Here is a 19,758-nt window from a genome sequence, read left to right as displayed (position 1 = left end):
ATTAATTCGTAGGACCCGAGCGTCCTCTAAATCCTCATTATTGTGACGACACTCACATTGACAATCAGGTGTCAGGAGACACTGTCTGGGCTTCAGAGGAAACTTGACAATTATTTCCGCTCATATCTGACATTATCTTGTTTGTATTCTAGATTAGAGATGCTTCCATTTTATTTTTTTTTGTTCCGTCTGTGTGTTTTGCATGACTTCGTGCTTTGTCTTCTGATCCAAGTGCTTCTTATCCTGTGCTGTGACGGGTATCACGTGTCCTTGAGACTAGCTTGCCACCCATTGAGGATATAACAGAATGTCTCTCACTGTTTTAGCTGTTGCTTAATTGGGGCTTTTGAGAATAAGAGCTGGAGAGTTAATCATATCTGTAGCTGTATGTTTTCTTGTGTCTTGTACAAACTCGAATTTCTAAAAATCTGCCACGGGGGAGACACCGCGTCGCTTCATAAGCAGTTGTGTCTCTGCGTTTTGAAGTAGATCAATCATTCAGCTTTTTGAACTTTAACCCTTGTTTCCTCTTTGGACTGTAGGTTGTTAAAGATTGTTACCCCGACCCCACTGCTACGCAAAGCAGCCTCATTCCTACTGACGTTAGGAAGTAAATCAGGCTTTGTATGTGGGTTCTGTTCTGAGGCCTTAACACAGCATGAGATGACCAGAGAGCAAGCAGTACCCCGTCTTATTGCTTTATACTATCCCAGTCAAATATCACCAGATGGCTGTGGAGGCTTTGATTCTGGACTCTTTGCTCGGTGGGAAATCACCACCAGCTGCTACATAAACACTGGTCAGTTTTGAAAAGTAGTCTTCATACTTTGTGAAGGTTAATACAATCATTCAAGTGCTGTTCTTATAGTTCAGTAAAATAGTGTAGGAGCTCATAAAGGTTTGAACTGTCCAGCGTCAGTCGTTGTATTACAGTGTAGAAAAGAGCAGAGGTTCTGTGGAAGCCGAAGTAAGGTCTCACAGCTGAGTTATAACACAGTTTTTGTGTTGGAGGGCAAGCATATTCAGAATTCTGGATGTGGATTTTTACATGAAACCCATAAAATAAGAAAGAAGGTTTTTTTTCTCAACTCATTTGTACATTTGAAATAAGTGGCAAGTTTGATAAATTGATCTTTAATATATTATGTGATATATATGATTTAAAGTTAACTTAAAAAAAGCATTCATACACATGAATTTCACTGGAGGCTACAGAGAAGGAAAGCTGGCCTGCTAGGCTAGTTAGCATCTGAGAGTATCTGATCTGGTTTTCCATTTTTTCCTCTCCATTAAGTGACTATATTATGACATTTTATCAAATCAAAAAAGGAACAAGTGGGCAAATTAGTTTCCGCTAACCTTAGCTAGCCAGGTTGCAGTTGCTACAGTTTAATTTTTTATATTTTACTGATAAATTCCTGTTGGGTTTTTTTGTTTTTTTTTTTCAAAAAGAATTTACCTTTTATGACATTATATTTCTTTGTTGTAAAAATACGATTTCATATTGTGGTCTTCACTCAGTTTTGACCAAATATATACTTATAGGATGCATACATGCTATGCTAACCTGTAGGTTTGGACTCCAACAGTGACAAAAACATTCAGGGAAGAGGACTTATTTACATTTCAAAGCTGTCTTGCATAGTTCTGCTTGCTTCATCGGATCACATATATTAAGATGGAATTGTTTTATGTTTGGTTGTATGAGTCGGTGTGTTGGACTCAGAGAAAGCCCAGTATTTCTCTGTCGAGTAGCAGGTGTCACAGTAGCTGTTAACGTCTGACAATCAAATAGAGACAAGCTGCGGCTGAAAGCAGAGGTTAGTAGGGGGTGGGCTCCTGGAGAAAGCTAAATTCAATCAATCCTGATCTAAAGGATCAACATTTCTTTTTTAGATGTGACCCTGTGACCTTTTAACCCCCAAGGCAACATTCAAACACCTGCCCCCTCCCTTCAGTGGATCCATGTTTATCGTATATCTATTGACTGCTTTTGCCATTTGCATTTAAACTGTGGAGGTACTGCGGCATCTCTCGCTCTCTCTTTGTGCACGGCGGATTCAGGGAAGGTATGGCATGTTCTTATTTGTAGCGACAATCAGGAGACAACGCTGTATACCTCCAAACACTTTCACATCCCTTCAACAACAATCGAGCCCCGCTTCTACCTCAAGGACTAAAAGCTTTGGCGGATTTCTCCTCTTCAGCCGCAAACAGAGAAACCTATCAAAGGCTGCGTTTGACCAGGGAAAAACCTCCTCAGAACCATGAAAGAGATTGTGATGACCACAGACAATCAGACATCAGCTAAAATGTGACTCTTGTCTTTAATCGATAATCATTTTAGTTATACAAGGGGAGTCGGAGGGTCTCGGTAGACAAGGCTTCAGTTGAAGCCTCAGCCTCTGTAGTAAGAGCTCCCCTCAGTGGAAGGTTTTATTATTGCGCACAATCAGTTAAGTTTTCCAGAATGGAAACACAAAAAAGGGTCTACAGGCTTCAAGCTTTCTGTTTACTTTAGTAAAAATCCAAACTTTCTGTGTTCATATCTTATTTTGCTTCCCGTGTTTTCAGACTTTTATTCATGTTTGTAGAGTAAAAGCCTCTGAATCAGCATTTAGATCATCATGGAACACTAAATACTCCATTAAAAACCAGACTCGGTCTTTTAGCACTCATCAAGGCATTCATTTTCTTCAGAAAGAAGTCACAATATGAGCATATTGATCAGTAATCAAGCATTCTGTGTTGCCTGTATCTTTGACATTTTAAGACAAATGTAGAAGCATGAAAATTGCATCAGTCTTAACTCTGTAGCTCCTACTACGTCCCAGAGGTTATTCTGAGTCTTCACGTTTATCTTTTTCTAAAGATCAGACTGTGCTCCCTCAAGACTTTGGCTTTTTATTTTTCCGTCAATGTTACACTTTTGTTGTGTGGTAATGGAGTTAAAAGTTTGGATTGATTTGAAAAGTCTGCTTGTTTTTGACGTTCGCGTACAGACTGGAACAATGACTTAGCCGGACTAATTTTTAAATCGAATTCTTAATTAAAGTGCATTTTGTTTGTCTTTAATAAAAAAGTGTATTATGATTGGCTCGCTCGCTCTTTGTCATAACTAAGTGTTTTACCTTGAAATATTGCTGCTTTTACTCCTACCAGAGCTGTAGATATAATAACTTCCTGAATTCAGGTCCAGAGCGTCTTGCATGGATAACTTACTGTCTCTCTCACTCTCGTTCCCACATGCTACCGACATGAACATTTTGCTGGAGCATTTACGGGTTTAAGGTGCATGTGGGTTCAGGTCTTTCGACTGGACTTCACCACTGATTTTACCTCCTTCAGGTGGACAGGGAAAATGATGATGAAAGAATAACAAGATGCCTTCTGCTGTGACAATTGTATGATTTAACCTGTATTACTAAGATTCATTAAATAGAATATTTCTGAAAGCTTTTTAGGGCTATGAATTATATCATGTTTATATTGGATGTTTTATTGTGCTATTTCTTTTTTTTTTTCTTTTTCTTTTTTCTTTTTTTTTTTTTGGTCATTCTGTAGCAACCAGAGAACACAGAGATTGCTTCTATACCAGATTTATGAATAATGATGAAGACGATGTGATTATTTTAGGGAAGCATGTGTTGTGTGTGTGTGTCAGCTTCACGTGTCTTCGAGGATCTTCGGAAAGGAAAGAAGGCTCTGTCTCTTGTCACTTACAACTTTGCAGAAAAAAAAAATCTACCTCCAGTTTGATGCATTTAACCCAGTGAGGGCTCAAGTTACAGTTTAGCAGGAAGAAGGTATGATGACGAGCACCAGGGTCCAGGTTCAACATATCAGATTTAATGTGACTCTTCTTATGATACTCCTCAACTGAAAATATTATACAGATATAATTCGCCCCAGGTTAAGAGTTTCACTTCAAACACTGGCTCTCTCTGTTCCACTGTTCTTCTCTCATCATAACTCTTCTTTGCTGTTCAGTTTATTTGAGCGCTGACGACAGGGAACCTCCAGATAACTACTACCAGTACTACAACAAGTACTGCTTCTCATACCACTGTTGGTACAGCAAATCTGTTTATGAGTTTTCCCCAGTCTGCTCTAGTAATGTGTGCTTATTCTTACTTTTTCTAAAAATGATTACATTCTTGATGAATGGGATGTTTCCCCAGTAACCACGGCAACAGTGAAGTGGCAGCGGGCAATGCAACTGTTTGTATTTGTTTTTGTTTTTTTTGTTTTAGTTTTTTTTGTTTTTTTGAAGGGTGGAGAGATGTTTTTTGCCTATTTACTCAATATGTGTTTGTGTGAATACTTTTTTTTGGAATCTGAAATTAATAAAATATCACCTTTCTTAAATGTCAATAAAGCTTTGGAGGTTTTTTTATTTTTATTTTTTTGTGTGTGTCCCCAAATTGGGTAGCCTGTTGGTCAGTTAAATCATGTGCACTCATTTCATTTAAAGGTACGGTTTTAACAGTAAAAACAAGAGAGGAAGAGATATGTATGCCACTGTCAGAGGTGTATGTTAGTATCATAAATATTCCTCATTAAAAACAACAGCCAGTGGAGGTAGAAATATTCAGATCCTCCTGCACTATAAAATATTCAGCTGTTTACTCAAAAAATACATAAATAAATACATGCAAATTAAAAATAGTGTTTACTGTTACTGTATTCATTGTGTCAAGGTTAAGATCATGCAACGACACGTTAAATTACCTATTGGCTTCAGTAATCAGTAATGCATCATATTTTATGTACATTTTAAAATCTATAACTGTCAGAAGTGGGGAAAAAATAGGATTCCCCTCTTAAATTTAGTGCAAAGTATAAAGTATAATTGATTGAAACACTCAAAGTATTTTAAAGGGGAAAGGGATCTCATTACATTACTAAAGTACTTATATACTACAAGAATCTGCATTTAAATGTGCTGAGAAAACAACAGAAAATATTAAAACCATGTATATGTACACCCGGTGTATTTGTACACTATATGTACCTGTGCAGGCAGTTAATACAATCATGTGCAGCATGTCTGGTAAACTGTGGAATGGCTGTGGTAAGGACAGCAGAAAAGACAGCAGTGTCTGTAAACAGAACACGTAAGAGGGGATCGTGTACTGTACTGAAGAACAGTTTTTGGACGAGACACATTTCAGTAGTAAATACATTTAGTTTTAATCCACAAATGCTGCAAAAATAAATGTTATTAATGAAAACAAATTCATATTATAAAACAAGCTAACAGAGATGGGAGCGGACTCACACCTCACCTCCTGGATAGTGGACAATCTCAGTGGGAGACCTCAGTATGTCAGGTTGGGGACCTGCACGCCTGGAACTATCGTCAGCAGCACTGGAGCACCACAGGGGACTGTGGCCTCCCCTGTCCTATTCACCCTGTACACCTCAGTCTTTTAAGTACAACCTTCAAGTACAACACAGAGTCATGTCATATGCAGACGTTCTTAGATGACACTGCAATTGTAGGGTGTATCAGGGATGGACAAAAGCAGGAGCAAGAATCTGGTGAACAACTTTGTCTCATGGTGTGGAGCAAACCACCTTCAATTCAATACAGCTAAAATCAAGGAGATGGTAATGGATTTCAGGAGGTCCAGGCCCCACCTGCAGCCTGTAACCATCAACAGGAAGTGTGTAGAGGTGGTTCAGACCTATAAGTACCTGGGTCTACAACTGGATTACAAACTGGACTGGTCGGCTAACATAGACTCAGTATACAAGAAAGGTCAGAGCTGTCTCTATTTTCTTAGGAGACTAAGCTCGTTTAATATCTGCCTGAAGCTGCTGGACATGTTCTATCAGACTGTCATTGCCAGTGCCCTCTTCTGTGCTGTGGTGTGCTGGGGAGGCAGCACTAAGAAGAAGGGCACTTTGCGGCTGGGAGAGCTGGAGTCCCTGACATCAGACATCAGACAAGACTATACATCGCTTCCCTGTGAGGAACCATTGTAGTCAGTGTATCAGTAATAATGATCCATTGATATCGTTTTCTGCATAATCAGTGTTTCCACTCACTTAAACATGTCTTTTGATTTTTAAAATGTATTTATTTTTTCTTGTTACAGCTCTTGGGTGGTGGATGTTTGCTGTCGGTTGAGAGAGAGTTTAAGATTTGTGACAAACAAAACTGTCTTTTTAATTGTACATATTGTGACAGAGCTTTTCATATATATAGAAACCTACATGTACATCCAGTATTTATATGCATCAAATATTATACAATCTTTCCTTCTTAAATTGTACATTTACTTGTTGTTTGATGCTCTTCATAGAGGTGTTTGAAGTATGTAAATAAAGGGGTAAAAGAGAAGAAAAGAAGGTCGTGCAGTAGTTAAAAAGAGGTTTCTGTATCAATCCAGATGTTGCCCAGTTCCTCACACATTTCCATGTGCCCTTTATACAGAGAAACAGAGTGCAACGTGACTTCCGCCTCACGTAGACGCTGGATTTTTCCTAAGCACCGCCCATTACGAGCGTCCTCAGTGGTGAACCTATCGCACCCGGCAGATTTAAACGCACAGTAATTCGAGAAGACACGGAGCATGAGTGGGGCGGAGCTACACCGACCCTCGGCTTCTCAACCCAGTGTGCTGGGGGCGGGGTAATTAAAGCAAAGTATCGGATCTGAACCAAGTGCCTTCGTTAGTGCGGAAGAGTTTATGTTTTTTTGTTTACCACATACAGAAAAATGAGACTTAGGTCTCAAAAAACCATTAGCTCCTGCTTGGAGACGCCGTCCAGCAACCGCCGACGATCCAACAAAAGGACGCCGAGACGAACTCGCCTGTCGGTGTCTGTGATCGAAAGCCCGCCGCTCCAAACCAGGGTAATTTGTCTTTGCTACCATTGTTTTCTTAGTATAAACTCTCTGCTCGTATATCTCATTAACAGCTGACACGTTGTGCTCGCCACCAAGCCCAGTGGTGTAAGTGGTCGTCTCTGTTTGCTGAACTGGTTAGCCGAACGTTGGTTAGCTAGCTAGCTAGCTCTCTCATAACAAAACATGAGAAGGCTAACGTTCGCCTGTGGAGGAAGATAATGTAGCTTTTCAGCCCTCAACTACTTTAAACATTTCCTTGCATGTTCTCCACATGCACTTAAACAACTTCTTCGGCTAGTTAGTTGAATATTGTGACAAACTGATTTATTACACACATCAAGCTAATATAAAAACAGTCCTTCCACTAATCCTTCTTCCGCGAAGGTTAAAGAGTTAAGCTTTTGTTGAAACTGATGTGAGCCCTTTTAATAAAACCTCGTGGTCATTTAAATACGGTTAAGTTAGAGTGTGCTGTTGCAATGAGCTCCTTTGCCCATTGGAAAATCAATATGTAGGATCGGCAACATTTTACAGCGTTTCATGTATTTTAATACCGGACTCGTTTAAAATTGACGTAGCTGCAGCTGGCCTTCATTTCCGTTACTGATTTAATCTGAAGATCTGTTTTTAAACCACGTATTTAAAATGTCAGAAAATAGTCACATCGTACACGTTACAAAAAATGGAAATAATCATTCTTCAATCTTAATAATAAATAGTGTCTTAAATCTTTTAATCGTGTTGATCGTACTGTAAAGTGTCCTGTCAGTGACCTGCTTTATTATGTGTTAGCTCTTTATGGTTTAAATAAAACTCCGGTTATAGATGAACACTAGATGATGACTGTGTGTTGATATTCTTGTTAGGGGAACTATGGAAACACAGTCGCCCATTTTTGGTTGGAACAAACATGCATACACTGAACTTCATTAGGTACACTAGACTGGGGAAAATAATGTATCCTAATATAACAGTCCTGCACTAACAGTTATTATAATGCTCACTTTATGTTAAAACAGGGTAAGAAAGGTAGTTAGTATGGTGTATTATCATTCTGGATGTGTGTGTGTGTTTTTTTTGGCTCTTAAACTGGATTCAATTGAACACCGAAGTGTTGCCGTTATTTAGCCTAACCCACTGCCTGCAATAGGGCGAAACATGTGTCAATACAGTGCAATTCATTAGCACTACCAGCAGGTATTTAGTATTTTTGAACAGATCTGAATACTGTAACCTTCATGAAGCTAAGATTTAGTGTGGGATTGTTATATGAGTATGGATTTGTTTTCACTAGTGCACCTAATGAACTGGCGTTTGAGTATATGTGAACAGTTACTGTGAGTTTATCACCTTGCTGGAGAAATTTTGTAAACCCATTCTCGCAGTTTTAGAAGAATAAAATATATTGTGCAAACCTTGTACTCGCATGGTCAGTGCTGCAAAGCCATCTGCTTTAACTCTGTAACATATAGGCATCAGCAGATGTCTGGTGGTTCTGAGCCAGGGTTTTATCCCAGTATGGGGTTGGGAGGTTTAAATTCACAGCACTGTGACGTGCGGTCTGGTGGACCGATGAGGCCGCACGGGATTAAACATCCATGTTGCGTGTGTGAGGGAGGGTCCCAGTAAAGTAGATCACTAGGTCACGGGTATGTAGACCATTTATGCCCACAGAGTCTATACACAACATACGCTACATGACAGAGACATTGTTTTCAGCCACGTATGAAAGAAGAAGTTTGTTGTGCAGAAATAGTCCTGTGTAAAACATTTTAGAACAAGTTGTGGTGTATAAGTTTATATTGTACTGGTACCAGTATTATGCATTATTGATACATTTCTTCTACCATCCACCATTACACAGTCTTGTTTGCAATACATGTTACTTTGTGCAGCTTTTACTGCAAATGTTTAAATGGTAGCTGTTCTTTGCCATTGTTAAGTCTTTTGTCTTTTAGTGTCTCATTTGCATTTGAAAAGTAGCACAGTTTACAAGAAGTAACTTCTTTAAACCCTTAAGACACCGTTAACCCTTCAAATGTTCACTTCTGAAAATGCACTCGGTAACAGCTACAGCTACTGTATACAGCCAAAATGGGCAACCGTTGGCTGTATGGATACGAGACACTTAACAGTGCAACCACACTGGTTTCAGACAGGCTTTGACCATGTTGGCTGTACACATAGATGGTCTCCAGACAGCCATAGGCCAGGGGTCTGGGCTGGTGCCACAAGCATGTCTAGAAAGAATATACTGGCAGTTTATTATAAACAATATACACTCACTTGCCAGTTCATTAGGAACGCTAGTGAAAACAAATGCATTGTAATGTAACAGTCCTACACTAAATCTCCTATCATGATCGTTATAAATGTCCGTTGTTGAAACGGAAGTATGGTGGTGATTTAACCGTATCATCATAAGTGTACCTAATGAATTGGTTAGTGCAAATGCCTTAACAAATTAAGATTGAAATGATCACATCACATAAATGATTAAATGAGTAACCCTTCTGCATCCAACCCTTTGTGAGTTCTCTTCCCCTTCAGCTTCCTCTGCATGCTCACTGTAGAAACTCCTGAAGTGGGCATACTTGAACAGTTGTTACCCAGGAACACATTATTATTAATTTATGTTATAAATTCATGAGGTTATCAGTTCAGTGAGGAGCAGGATCAGTTGTTGACATATCACGGCATGTATGACATCTTCTATTCCTCAACACTAAATTGGACTGGTCTCACCACACTGATGCACTCTATAGGAAGGGACAGAGCAGGCTCTACCTTCTGAGGAGACTGAGGTCTTTTGGAGTGAAAGGGGCACTCCTGAAGACCTTCTATGACTCTGTAGTGGCATCAGCCATCTTGTATGGAGTGGTCTGCTGGAGCAGTGGCATCACAGAGTGGGAGAGGAAGAAGCTGGATAAGATCATCAGGAAGTCCAGCTCTGTCCTGGGCTGCCCCTTGGACTCAGTGAGGGAGGTGGGTGACAGGAGAGTTCTGGCTGAACTGTCCTCCATGCTGGACAATGAGTCCCACCCCCTGTATGGAGGCCTGACGGGACTGAGGAGCAGCTTCAGTGACAGACTGCTTCACCCTCGATGTGTGAAGGAAAGATACAGAAGGTCTTTCCTTCCTGCTGCTGTTAGGCTCCACAACGAGCACTCCTAATATGTGCAATATATCTATTGTTATATATCTATTATGTCATTTCTGCATGCTGTTGCAAACTGCAATTTCCCCATTGTGGGACGAATAAAGGTTTTTCTTATCTTATCTCTTTATCATTATCACCAGATAAGGCTGAGATTTGAAAACTGACACTTGACCTGTAAGTGTCGTAGTGAAAAACAGCCTTCCACTCTAGTGGTCCCTGTTCCTCGACCTGGCTGAATCTCTTGCAGAAATTCAATAGGTGCCATTTTTTGGTTGCACATAGCTGCACATCCACTAAAGTGGCTGCCTGGTAACACTGACTAAAATGGAAGTGTCATTTCCTCATCTCTGTTGCATCATTTTTGGTAGAGAGCTTCAACAATATCAGTGTCTCTGCCTAATTGTTATAATGGTCAGTTTACAAGTGGGTGTAACTGAGGATATTGCAATAACCAAATATCACATTACATGTCAGGACTTCACACTAGAGATCTTTAGAGATAAATTACGGAAATTTTATTTTATTCGAACATGATGTGTGTTGAAAACCAAACTTGTCAGTGCTCTCTCGGGAACGGAAGTGTGGTGGTGATTCAGCCGTATCATAACAAGTGTGCCAATGCTATAACAAATTAAGATAGAAATGATCACATTACTGTAATGGAAGGACCATGTTTGAATGGCTCCACAAACATCATCCTACCTTTAATTTTTGATCCACACTGCCTGTGAGATCAATGAGAATTGTCTGATTTATCGTTTTATCTAAATGTTCAATATAAACATTTACCCTCTGGTTTCAAACTGTAATGTCGTGCTGACGAATACAACCGCAGTCACCACAAATGTTGTCCTGAAGAAGTCTTGCTGAGCAGTGCAACATCACAACATGCAGCTAACAATAACTACAGCACCACCACTGACACATTTCTGTATGACACAAGACATATATTACAGGAAATAGTCATCTAGAATATGTGTCAATATCTGCTAGTAAAGTGAGAAACGCTTCTATTAAATGCCACCATGATCTTTAAAGGTCATGGTGAGATCTTCTCAAATCATAACTGTCACAACTAAATATGTGTATCACTTTTTCATTGTGTAGAGTGAAGAGGCTGCAGATATTGAGTCAGATGATGAAGTCCCCACAATGACGAGGCGACCGCTGCCCCGTGGTCGGCTGAGGAAGAGGGCTATTGCTGTTGACGACCGTGAAATGGGTATATTGGCACAGTCAGAAGATTCTGAACAAGATTACAGTGCTTGATATTCCCTATGGTGTTTTTTTATATGCAGTGTTTAACGTGTTTTAGTTCCCTTCTCCTGATAGGTTTGTTTTTTGCTGATTGTTTGTTTTCTTGCGGTCTAGATTTGGCCTTCAAGACTCCAATCAGGTCCATTATGCGGAATGAGCGCATACTGTCAGAGATTGACCCGGCGTCTCCCCGTAACTCTACAGCCAGGAACATCTACTCACCCATCGTGCGTTTCCTCACACCCAGCAAAGAGAGTGAGTACACTTACTGCTGCTGTAGGACACCATGAAGCCAATTTAATATCATACACTTAAAGCTGGGTGTTATGGTCTTTTATTGTGGGGCAGTACTGGCAACTCTCTTCTGCTGAAAGAAGAAAGAGGGTTGTACAAACTTTGTAACAAAATTTCAAAGTCATTAAGTTGACAACAGTGAGGAGACGCTGGAAGAGAGTTTGCTTTCAGGCGCAGTAAGATTTGGGGATGGGAGATGCTAATGCTCCGTCCACATATAAAAACGATTTGTGTTGTAACTTACATTTGGTTTCTATTTAGACGTTCCAGGCTCCGGTTGTCTTGGTAACCCTCATGTCAATTTCCCATGCCAAATGTTTCTGAGTGAAACAAGCAGAAGACAAGAAAGTGCTTGTGTATGAACGGAGCTAGCTCCATCTGGATTCACTGGTGCTCCAAGCGCAGAATCGACACAGTGGCTTTGATGATGGGAACCAGAGTGGTGTACGGTTTCCTTTCAGTAAAAGTTTGGGAGCTCTGTGTTTGCGTCATGTGCAAATCAACTATCATTTTTTTCACTGCTTTATTAACCACTGGGAGATATCCTGTCATCTCAATGACGCTTATTTGTGTTTTATTCAGTCATTCCTTTATCACTATTACATTTTGACATGCTGCATCAACTCTTCTTCAGAGTTTCTGCCCTTCCAGTTTATACATGTACTTTAAATTACAGAAACACTTGTCAGGCCAACTCGTTGCCTTCAACAACATCAGATTTGTGTTGCTTACAGTCTGTGTATTTTTTTCTGTCTAGATTTCAAGCGTGCAAGACCTGGGAGTGTGGTAATGAGTCCAGAACAAGGCGTATTTGGTTATGGCTCCATTGACCTCCTGGCTGGAGACGAGGATGATGACGTCTTTGATCCGTAAGTACAGTGACTCTGATCCTGTCTTTCTGTGTTACTGTAAATTTATCCCAGACAACACGCCACTCTCACTTCGGTCAGGCATAGAAGATAACTCTTCTGGTTAATTTCAGAAAACCTCAGTCAGTACCCTATTATGGAAATTATGTTGTACGTCTACAGGTCCTTTCTGTTCTGATAGTATCCATTTCTTTTTCAGATTTGCCTTCATTAAGAATATACCGTCACAGTCTCAGCATTCCCAGCCCCGTCTCAGAGATATTCCCCCCAAGACCAGGAGCACCCCAGAGGCCACGCTGGTGGTCGACCTGGTGAGTTTAATCTTGTAACTTCCTGCTCGCTGTTCATGAGCACAACAGTTCAGACTTAAAAATATCCAACATGGGGCATGAACTGCGGTCTTTTCTCTCTTTTTTTCAGGAATTTAAGATTGTGACTAATGAATAGTTTGCTCAGTAGGTGTTGATCTCTTTTATAAAAGGTTTGGCTGATTATTGTGGTCTAGTGAGTGGTATCCTCAAGCTGGTCTATTTAAATTATATGATGCAGCAGATTTCCTGGTATGTAGAATAAACGGTGTATGATGAATTTATTACGAAGTAATTAACAAAACAGTAATGGAGCAGCAGTGAAGAGGTAACAGATAAGTTGCCTTGTTTTTGAGGACCGGAAACATCGCTACGGTCTCACATCAAAATCTGTGTTTAGCCACCTACTCTCTGTCCAAATGTCTCAGAATTCTCCGGGTATCCTATCTTGCTTACTTAATTCAGAGTTTCCATCACATATGATGATGCTTTTGTATGCATTAGTTTATGGAAATGCCAAAACCTCCTCAGTAAATGTTTTTATTAGAGATGCACCGATTTATCGGCTGGTGACCGGAATCGGCCGATTTTCACGTGATCGGCCATGACCGGAGACCGGCCGGTCAGTCTGACATATGCCGATTTTTTGCCGGTCAAATGCACTCGGGCGCCGCATGATTTACATCGCGCAACATCAACATCACACGCAGGCCAGCTGACAGTCTTGCCTGGGCCCGGGACGAGATAATCTTATCCTCTCTCTCTTCTCTCACCGGTAGCCTGACTCTGTCCCTCCGCTCCGAGACAGCGGGCCCCTCCCGCATCACTCTCTCTGTCACCTGACTGCAGCCGGATCTCTCTCCTCTCTGACGGAGCTACCAAACTCAACTGTTTCTGTCAAAGATAACGTGTTGTGTCGGGCTTTTATACAAGCTAATGGACGTTAACATTAGAGCTAGCCTGTTAGGTTACGTTACAAGGCTGGTAAACGTTGGCTGCACTGTTTCTAACCTACGTTCACTTTATTAGTCCCAGCTTCACCGTCACCACCTTTTTTTAAATATTTGTTAAGAAAATCTTTAAGGCCTCTATTTTCTTCTCTTCTTCTCTTTTCTTTCCTTTTCTGAGCACCGGACTAATGCTGACCGGACATTTTGAGCGTAGCTACTGAACTTCAAATCAAACGGCAACATCAAATTTTGATCAGTGGCCAAACCAAGGTGGGGGGGTTCTTGACCACTATTTCAAGGACAATTAGGAAGAAAACAAATAAAAAGCTTTTATGTAACTCAAATATTACATATTTTTTTTCCACAAATAGGCATATTTTCATTTTTATTTTTTTAAATTATTCCATAATTTAATGAGGGCCCAGTTCTGGCCCCCCCCCCTCTACCCTGGGCCCAGGACAGCAGACATTTCTTTAGTTGGATATTGGATATGAAAAGAAAGAAATGGTTCTTCCATAACACTGCACTTCAGATGTGTGTGAACTTCCCACACCAGGAGTAATTTATATAGTTCTATTTTTATAGTGATAGCGATTATCTGTTCAAAAAATGTTCTATTAAAGAAAAGATAATATTAATATTCTATTAAAGAAGAGAAAATAAATCTTTGTGTGTGTTGTAAAGTGGTTAGAAAAAATGAAATCAGAATCGGCTAAAATCGGTATCGGCAGGTCAAACTCAGTGAAAAATCGGAAATCGAAATCGGCCGGGAAAATTGTAATCGGTGCATCTCTAGTTTTTATGCTCAATAATGGCAGAGTCGGCTGGTTTTGTTCTTCTTTAAAGGCTTACTTTTGACTTTGCATCTCCAACGTCAACGTTCTACTGTTTTTATTTTAGTCATTCATAACGTAGTCTATATCGCCACCTTCTGACGGCACTACACAGTCTAGTTTATTAACTCCACACCTGTAGATGGAAAACGGAGTTTCTCTTTTGTGACGCTTCCAAAACGCATTAAATTTGCTTCAGAATTAAAACAAAAGTGCTACAGGTCTTTTATTTATGACTCGGGATTGTGTTGTAAAGTAAATATTGTACATCTGGATTATTTGGACTTGTAAGTATGTCTGTGAAGATTGTAAGAAAGACCGCCTATAATTTTGCACAATTAGCGGTTCTGTAGCTTGAATCTCCAGACTCAAGGTGTGAGACAAAACCTTTTGTGGACAGATGATAGGACTGTGCTGTAAATGCTTTAGATCGGATGAAAACTGGGTTAATTTCCTCATTGGATCAAGACTTGGGCTTTCACAGTGACTTTCTGAGACCGTTTTATGTTGAGAGGTGGTAATCAAAGCACCTTGCAGCCGTAGTGAGAACACAGTCTTAGGCTGTCGTACTAAAACATAGACTGATGTGTGTCCTTCCAGGAGGAGACTCTGATGTTCAGCTCCCTGAATCTGATCGAGGAAGCAGAGTACACCTTCCACACATCTTTCCAGGACCATCAGTACAAGGTGAGCACTCACTGCAAGCTGCTGTTCACAGACGTGTTTTAGATGTTACGTTTCCATGTATTGTCTGTATTTGAGTTCTGCAGAGATCACTTTATGACTGCAGCTAATCATTAAGTCATACATTGTTTTCTAGATTTCTTTGCAATTTGTGAAACCTGTCAGATTCCTGCAAACATTTCAAGATTCAGGATCATGACATATAATAAACTTGACCCAGTAAATGAATATGTGTGGTCTTATTAATTATTTAATTGCCTGCTGTCAACAGGTGTACATGATCCTACGACCGCATGTGAAGGAATTTCTGCAGGCCATGTCAAAAAACTATGAGGTATGTTTTTTTGGGGGGTTTCTTTTGTCTTTTTATTCTCTTCACTGTTGATACATGTATCTCTCGTTACACTGGAGCAGTAAATTAAACTAAACCGGGTTTTCATGGTTGCCTGTTGAATTCTGAGTCCAGCTGCTGTTTGTGTTCTCTTCCAGCTGTTTGTTTACACGTGTGCAAAGAAGGAATACGCCGAGAAGATACTGGACATTCTCGACCCCCAGAAAAAACTGTTTCGGTATGTTTCCAGAGAGCTGCTTCTGCCTGTGCTTCATAGACTCTTTGCATGACCGCAGTGACGTGCGTGTCTGCCTCCATGTTCTCTTGTGTTTATGTGGTGTTTTTCCTCGTAGACATCGCCTGTATCAGGACGACTGTGCCTGCGTCCTCGGCCACTACATCAAAGATCTCAGCCTCCTCGGGAGGGATCTGTGCAAGACGGTGGTTCTGGACAATGCACCCCACACATATCCGTACCATGTAAGCTTTGAGGACTTTAAAATATAACACACACACCCACACTATTTCTGACAGGAGCTGATCCTTCTGTAGTTTGTTGACAACTTTGGTAACGTTAGCTTTTTAAATCTAATAGCTCTTTAAGTAAAATTCCTCCTCCCTGGTTCTCTGGCTGGTGTTATCTCTCAGTTTCACTGTGAAAATAAACCATTGATTCATCTTCTTTCTGTTTTTGCAGCTGATGAACACAATTCCCATAAAGAGCTGGTCCGGTGAGTCGGAGGACAGAGAGCTGCAGAAGCTTATCCCTTACATGGACAAACTGTCTACAGCTGTAAGTCTGATTACATCTTCTGTGTTTATTGCATGTTTGTTTAAAGTGGTTTTCGTGGCAGAAATTAGTTTCTATTTCTCATGGAGTGAATCACTTTATCCCTTGAGTTTTGCTAAAACTGATCTTGCAGCAGCTGATATAGTCACACTATATCTAATGACAATGAGGAAGAGGTCCCTTATCACCTTCTGCCAGGAGTTTCATCTCATTGTTTCAGCTGTTTTCATTCTCACTGCTCCAATATAATAGTCTTCACTAGGGATCTCCTGCTCGAGTTATTTGGCCTCTGATCACATTCCAATCGTTTTAATGACAAATTCTTTGTTGTGCAAAATAAATAGAATAAACAGTCACACAAAACAAAACTGAATGGTTTCAACACAATAACAAGATCTTGTTGCACTGTACAACTTGTGTTCTGCCAAGACTATAAAGACTGTTATTATTCTCGGTCTTATAAATAACCAATGTGCAAACTCAGATATTTTTATGCATTACTCTGTGGTGCATAGCTTAGCATGATGCTGAAAATAGCTGCACATGGCCTTGCATTCAGACCTTGCATTTACATCAGTCCTAGGGAATCTGATCGCAAGTGACCAGCATAAAGTACATGACGCGTTTGAGACATCTGATCTCTGATCACATTTGGAGGTGATCTAGGTCGCATTTGTCTGCACTCCTTTGGTTGTGTGAACGCAGTGCATCTTCAGTCACATTAAAGACCTGAGATTTGCCTCATTTATTCAATAAAAAAAAAACAGGCCGCTGTTATAAATGGTCACCAAAGGAAAAAACAACCGTATGTGATGTTTGTTCATTAGTCATGAGAGGCTTTTAACATATACTGTCCTTGTAGCTGTGAACTAACTAAATAATAATTAAATCTAAATAAGAATTAGCAGAATTAAAGTACTTAATTTCAATACACAAATGTGATTCTGTCATTAAATAATGTTTAAGCATGTGGTTAATTATTCATGGGGTCATGTTGATGTATAAGGAGCCTGGTGGAGTTAATGCGTATAGAAACTTCCATGGTTGGAGTTATAACGTGAGTTTCATGCAGGTCTAACTAACATCAGGACGGAGATTAATCAATAATAATAATTTGACGTGTGTGTCAGTCATGACGCACACTCATAAAACAGCACTGTTCTCAGTTCTGGAGCAGCAGTAGAGATCCATTAGACACAACAGCTGTTACAATATTCTACTGCCCCAGATGATGTCAGGGTTTATTTGCATACAGAGTGTGAGCTGGCTAGAGATGCATCTGGAGACGGACTTAAATGCAAGGTCTGAATAGGGCCTGAGACTCACCAGACTTTGGTGAACCAGGCCCTTTGTTTTTCCTTTTGTTCGTCACTTTTAAAATGTATTAAAAACGTATTAAAAAAATAACCTAAGAAAAGAAACATCAAACCACAGACAGACATAACAACAACAACACTGTGAAGTATGTACTGTTGCAGCTTCAGATAATTCCCTCAGGAGCTGGTAGAGACAAAAAACAGATCTTTAAGAGTGAAATATTGGACTTCCAAGTAAATCCAAATCTCCAGGTAAAAGATCAAGTTGCTCCATAACTCCTGGATTTGTGAATAAGCAGCTGTTGAAACAAGTTCGACTTAAAAGGTCATGGTATGTCAGTGTTTTGTTCACAACTTGTTTCTGCTGCCACCTAGTGGCCACACCATCTGTTACTGCAGGTTTAGACAACTGCATGAAAGATAAGTAAAGTGAAATGTTTTTAATCAAATAATGGAAACTAATAACTTAATAATAATAATTAATAATGGTTTTAGAAGCTAAATGTACAGAACTGCTCCACTCCAAGATCCTGGTTCAGTTTCATCAGGATTGACTTTATATGGGAGATCAGATATCAGCAGCAGTATGATAGTTTCTAATTTTAAAAAAAAAAAAAAAAGGTTATTTGTTTGCCGATATGAAATTTAAATTTGGGTCCAGTCATGATGAACGTCAACTTAAAGTGCTGGACATTACATAAAACTGTTTTCAGGGATTTTCCTTCATGGACAAATGTGAAAATTCTACGCTGTAACAAAGAGTCACTTCAACGATTTGATGTAGAATGTATTGGTGTCATTTCTGTTTTTCTTTCAATGATGAATAATCCTCTTCAAACAAATATTACATTTAAAATGCGAACTCTGCTGCTTGTAGTGGACATTGTCCAACATAATATAAGACAACATCCAATATCATGCAGGACAATGTTCACTTCTTTCTGATACTTGCAGTGGAGCTAAAGCTAATTAGGATTAACATTATCAATTGATTGAATCTTATAATTCCCACGATCATTTATTTTTGTCAATAAATGTTTCTGTTTTATTCAAACAAGAGACAAAGATATTCACATTACTATCACGTACAAAAAGAAACATCATATTTCAGATCTAAAAATCAAAACTCAAGTGAAAGTAATGATAAGTTGGCCCCCTACACATTTTTAATTTTGGGCTGTGTCTGTGGATTATTGATCGTCTTGAGACGCATCTCAATATGCACTTCATTATCTAAAGACAAAGTATTTGTGTTGATTCATGTATCTGTAGGTGGTGTTTATCTGTACCTTCGCTCTGTGTGAGTGTTGAAGTGCTAAGGACTGATTCTGATGGTGTGTTTCAGTCTGTTGTAGTTTTTCCAGCCAGTGGTGAATAAAACAGCTGGTTATCTGCAGCAGCATCTGCCTGCTGTCTTTCCTTCCCCCGGTTTCATCGTTGCGTCTGAATATCTCCTGCTGTGTTTTTTCAGGAGGATTTTCAGGAGGTGCTGAAGAAGAGGAAGGATCACTTCCACCGGCTGCTATCTGAGGACTGACGGGACTCTCTCTCTCTCGGTCCCTCCAACGAACAAACCGCCCACTCTGACTACTTAACGTGACTTTCGCAGCTCGTGTTTGCTTTCTTCTTGCTTTGGCTTAAAAAGCAGAATCCAGTCGGCTAACCTGCAGAGCTGTGGTTTGTGGTGGACCTGCTCGGCCTCCTCCGTCCTGCCTGACGACTCTAAAGGACGGCGGATCGGTATTTCAAACATCCTGCTGGTCGTTCATCACCAAACCCCCACCCCGTTTCATTCCACAAGCCATGAACGGCTAACCAGTCTGTACATATTTACAGGACAAAACTTGAACTATGTTGTTTATAGTCCTAACTTTTTATTTATTGATTATATTGCTAATCAACAGCTATTATTTCTGTATATTTTAGAAATGCTGCTTTTTTTATTTTATTTTTTTTTGAATGGAATAAAAATGACTGGATATTAAATAAATAAATCAGCAGACGTTGTTTTAATCTGTTTGATACTTGAAACTAGATCTGCATCAGTCACTGTAGTGAACATTTAGACATTAAAGCTGCTCCACATGACTCCGAGGAGCAGCAGGGT

At 39.9% G+C, this 19,758-nt stretch overlaps 1 protein-coding gene across 1 annotated transcript; it reads left to right on the top strand.

The window, feature by feature from the left end:
• The first annotated feature begins 6,662 nt into the window (after positions 1 to 6,662).
• Positions 6,663 to 19,758, top strand: ctdspl3 (CTD (carboxy-terminal domain, RNA polymerase II, polypeptide A) small phosphatase like 3). Its single transcript, XM_084548537.1, has 11 exons — positions 6,663 to 6,865; positions 11,127 to 11,241; positions 11,391 to 11,531; positions 12,328 to 12,439; positions 12,639 to 12,750; positions 15,131 to 15,217; positions 15,486 to 15,548; positions 15,704 to 15,783; positions 15,899 to 16,025; positions 16,243 to 16,338; positions 19,123 to 19,758. The coding sequence occupies exons 1-11, from the start codon at positions 6,728 to 6,730 to the stop codon at positions 19,186 to 19,188; spliced, it is 1,137 nt and encodes a 378-aa protein (XP_084404663.1). The 5' UTR covers positions 6,663 to 6,727; the 3' UTR covers positions 19,189 to 19,758.

This window comes from Chelon labrosus (assembly GCF_963514085.1).
Source record: "Chelon labrosus genome assembly, chromosome: 7".
In the NCBI taxonomy this organism is placed as follows: domain Eukaryota; kingdom Metazoa; phylum Chordata; class Actinopteri; order Mugiliformes; family Mugilidae; genus Chelon; species Chelon labrosus.
Note: the sequence above shows the minus strand (reverse complement) of the source record. Positions and strands in the feature narration are given on the sequence as shown.

Coding starts and splice junctions, on each gene's coding strand:
- ctdspl3 (XM_084548537.1), top strand. CDS start 6,728: ATGAGACTTAGGTCTCAAAAAACCATTAGCTCCTGCTTGGAGACGCCG. Junction 16,026..16,242: donor CCCACACATATCCGTACCAT/GTAAGCTTTGAG, acceptor CTGTTTTTGCAG/CTGATGAACACAATTCCCAT. Junction 16,339..19,122: donor TGGACAAACTGTCTACAGCT/GTAAGTCTGATT, acceptor GTGTTTTTTCAG/GAGGATTTTCAGGAGGTGCT.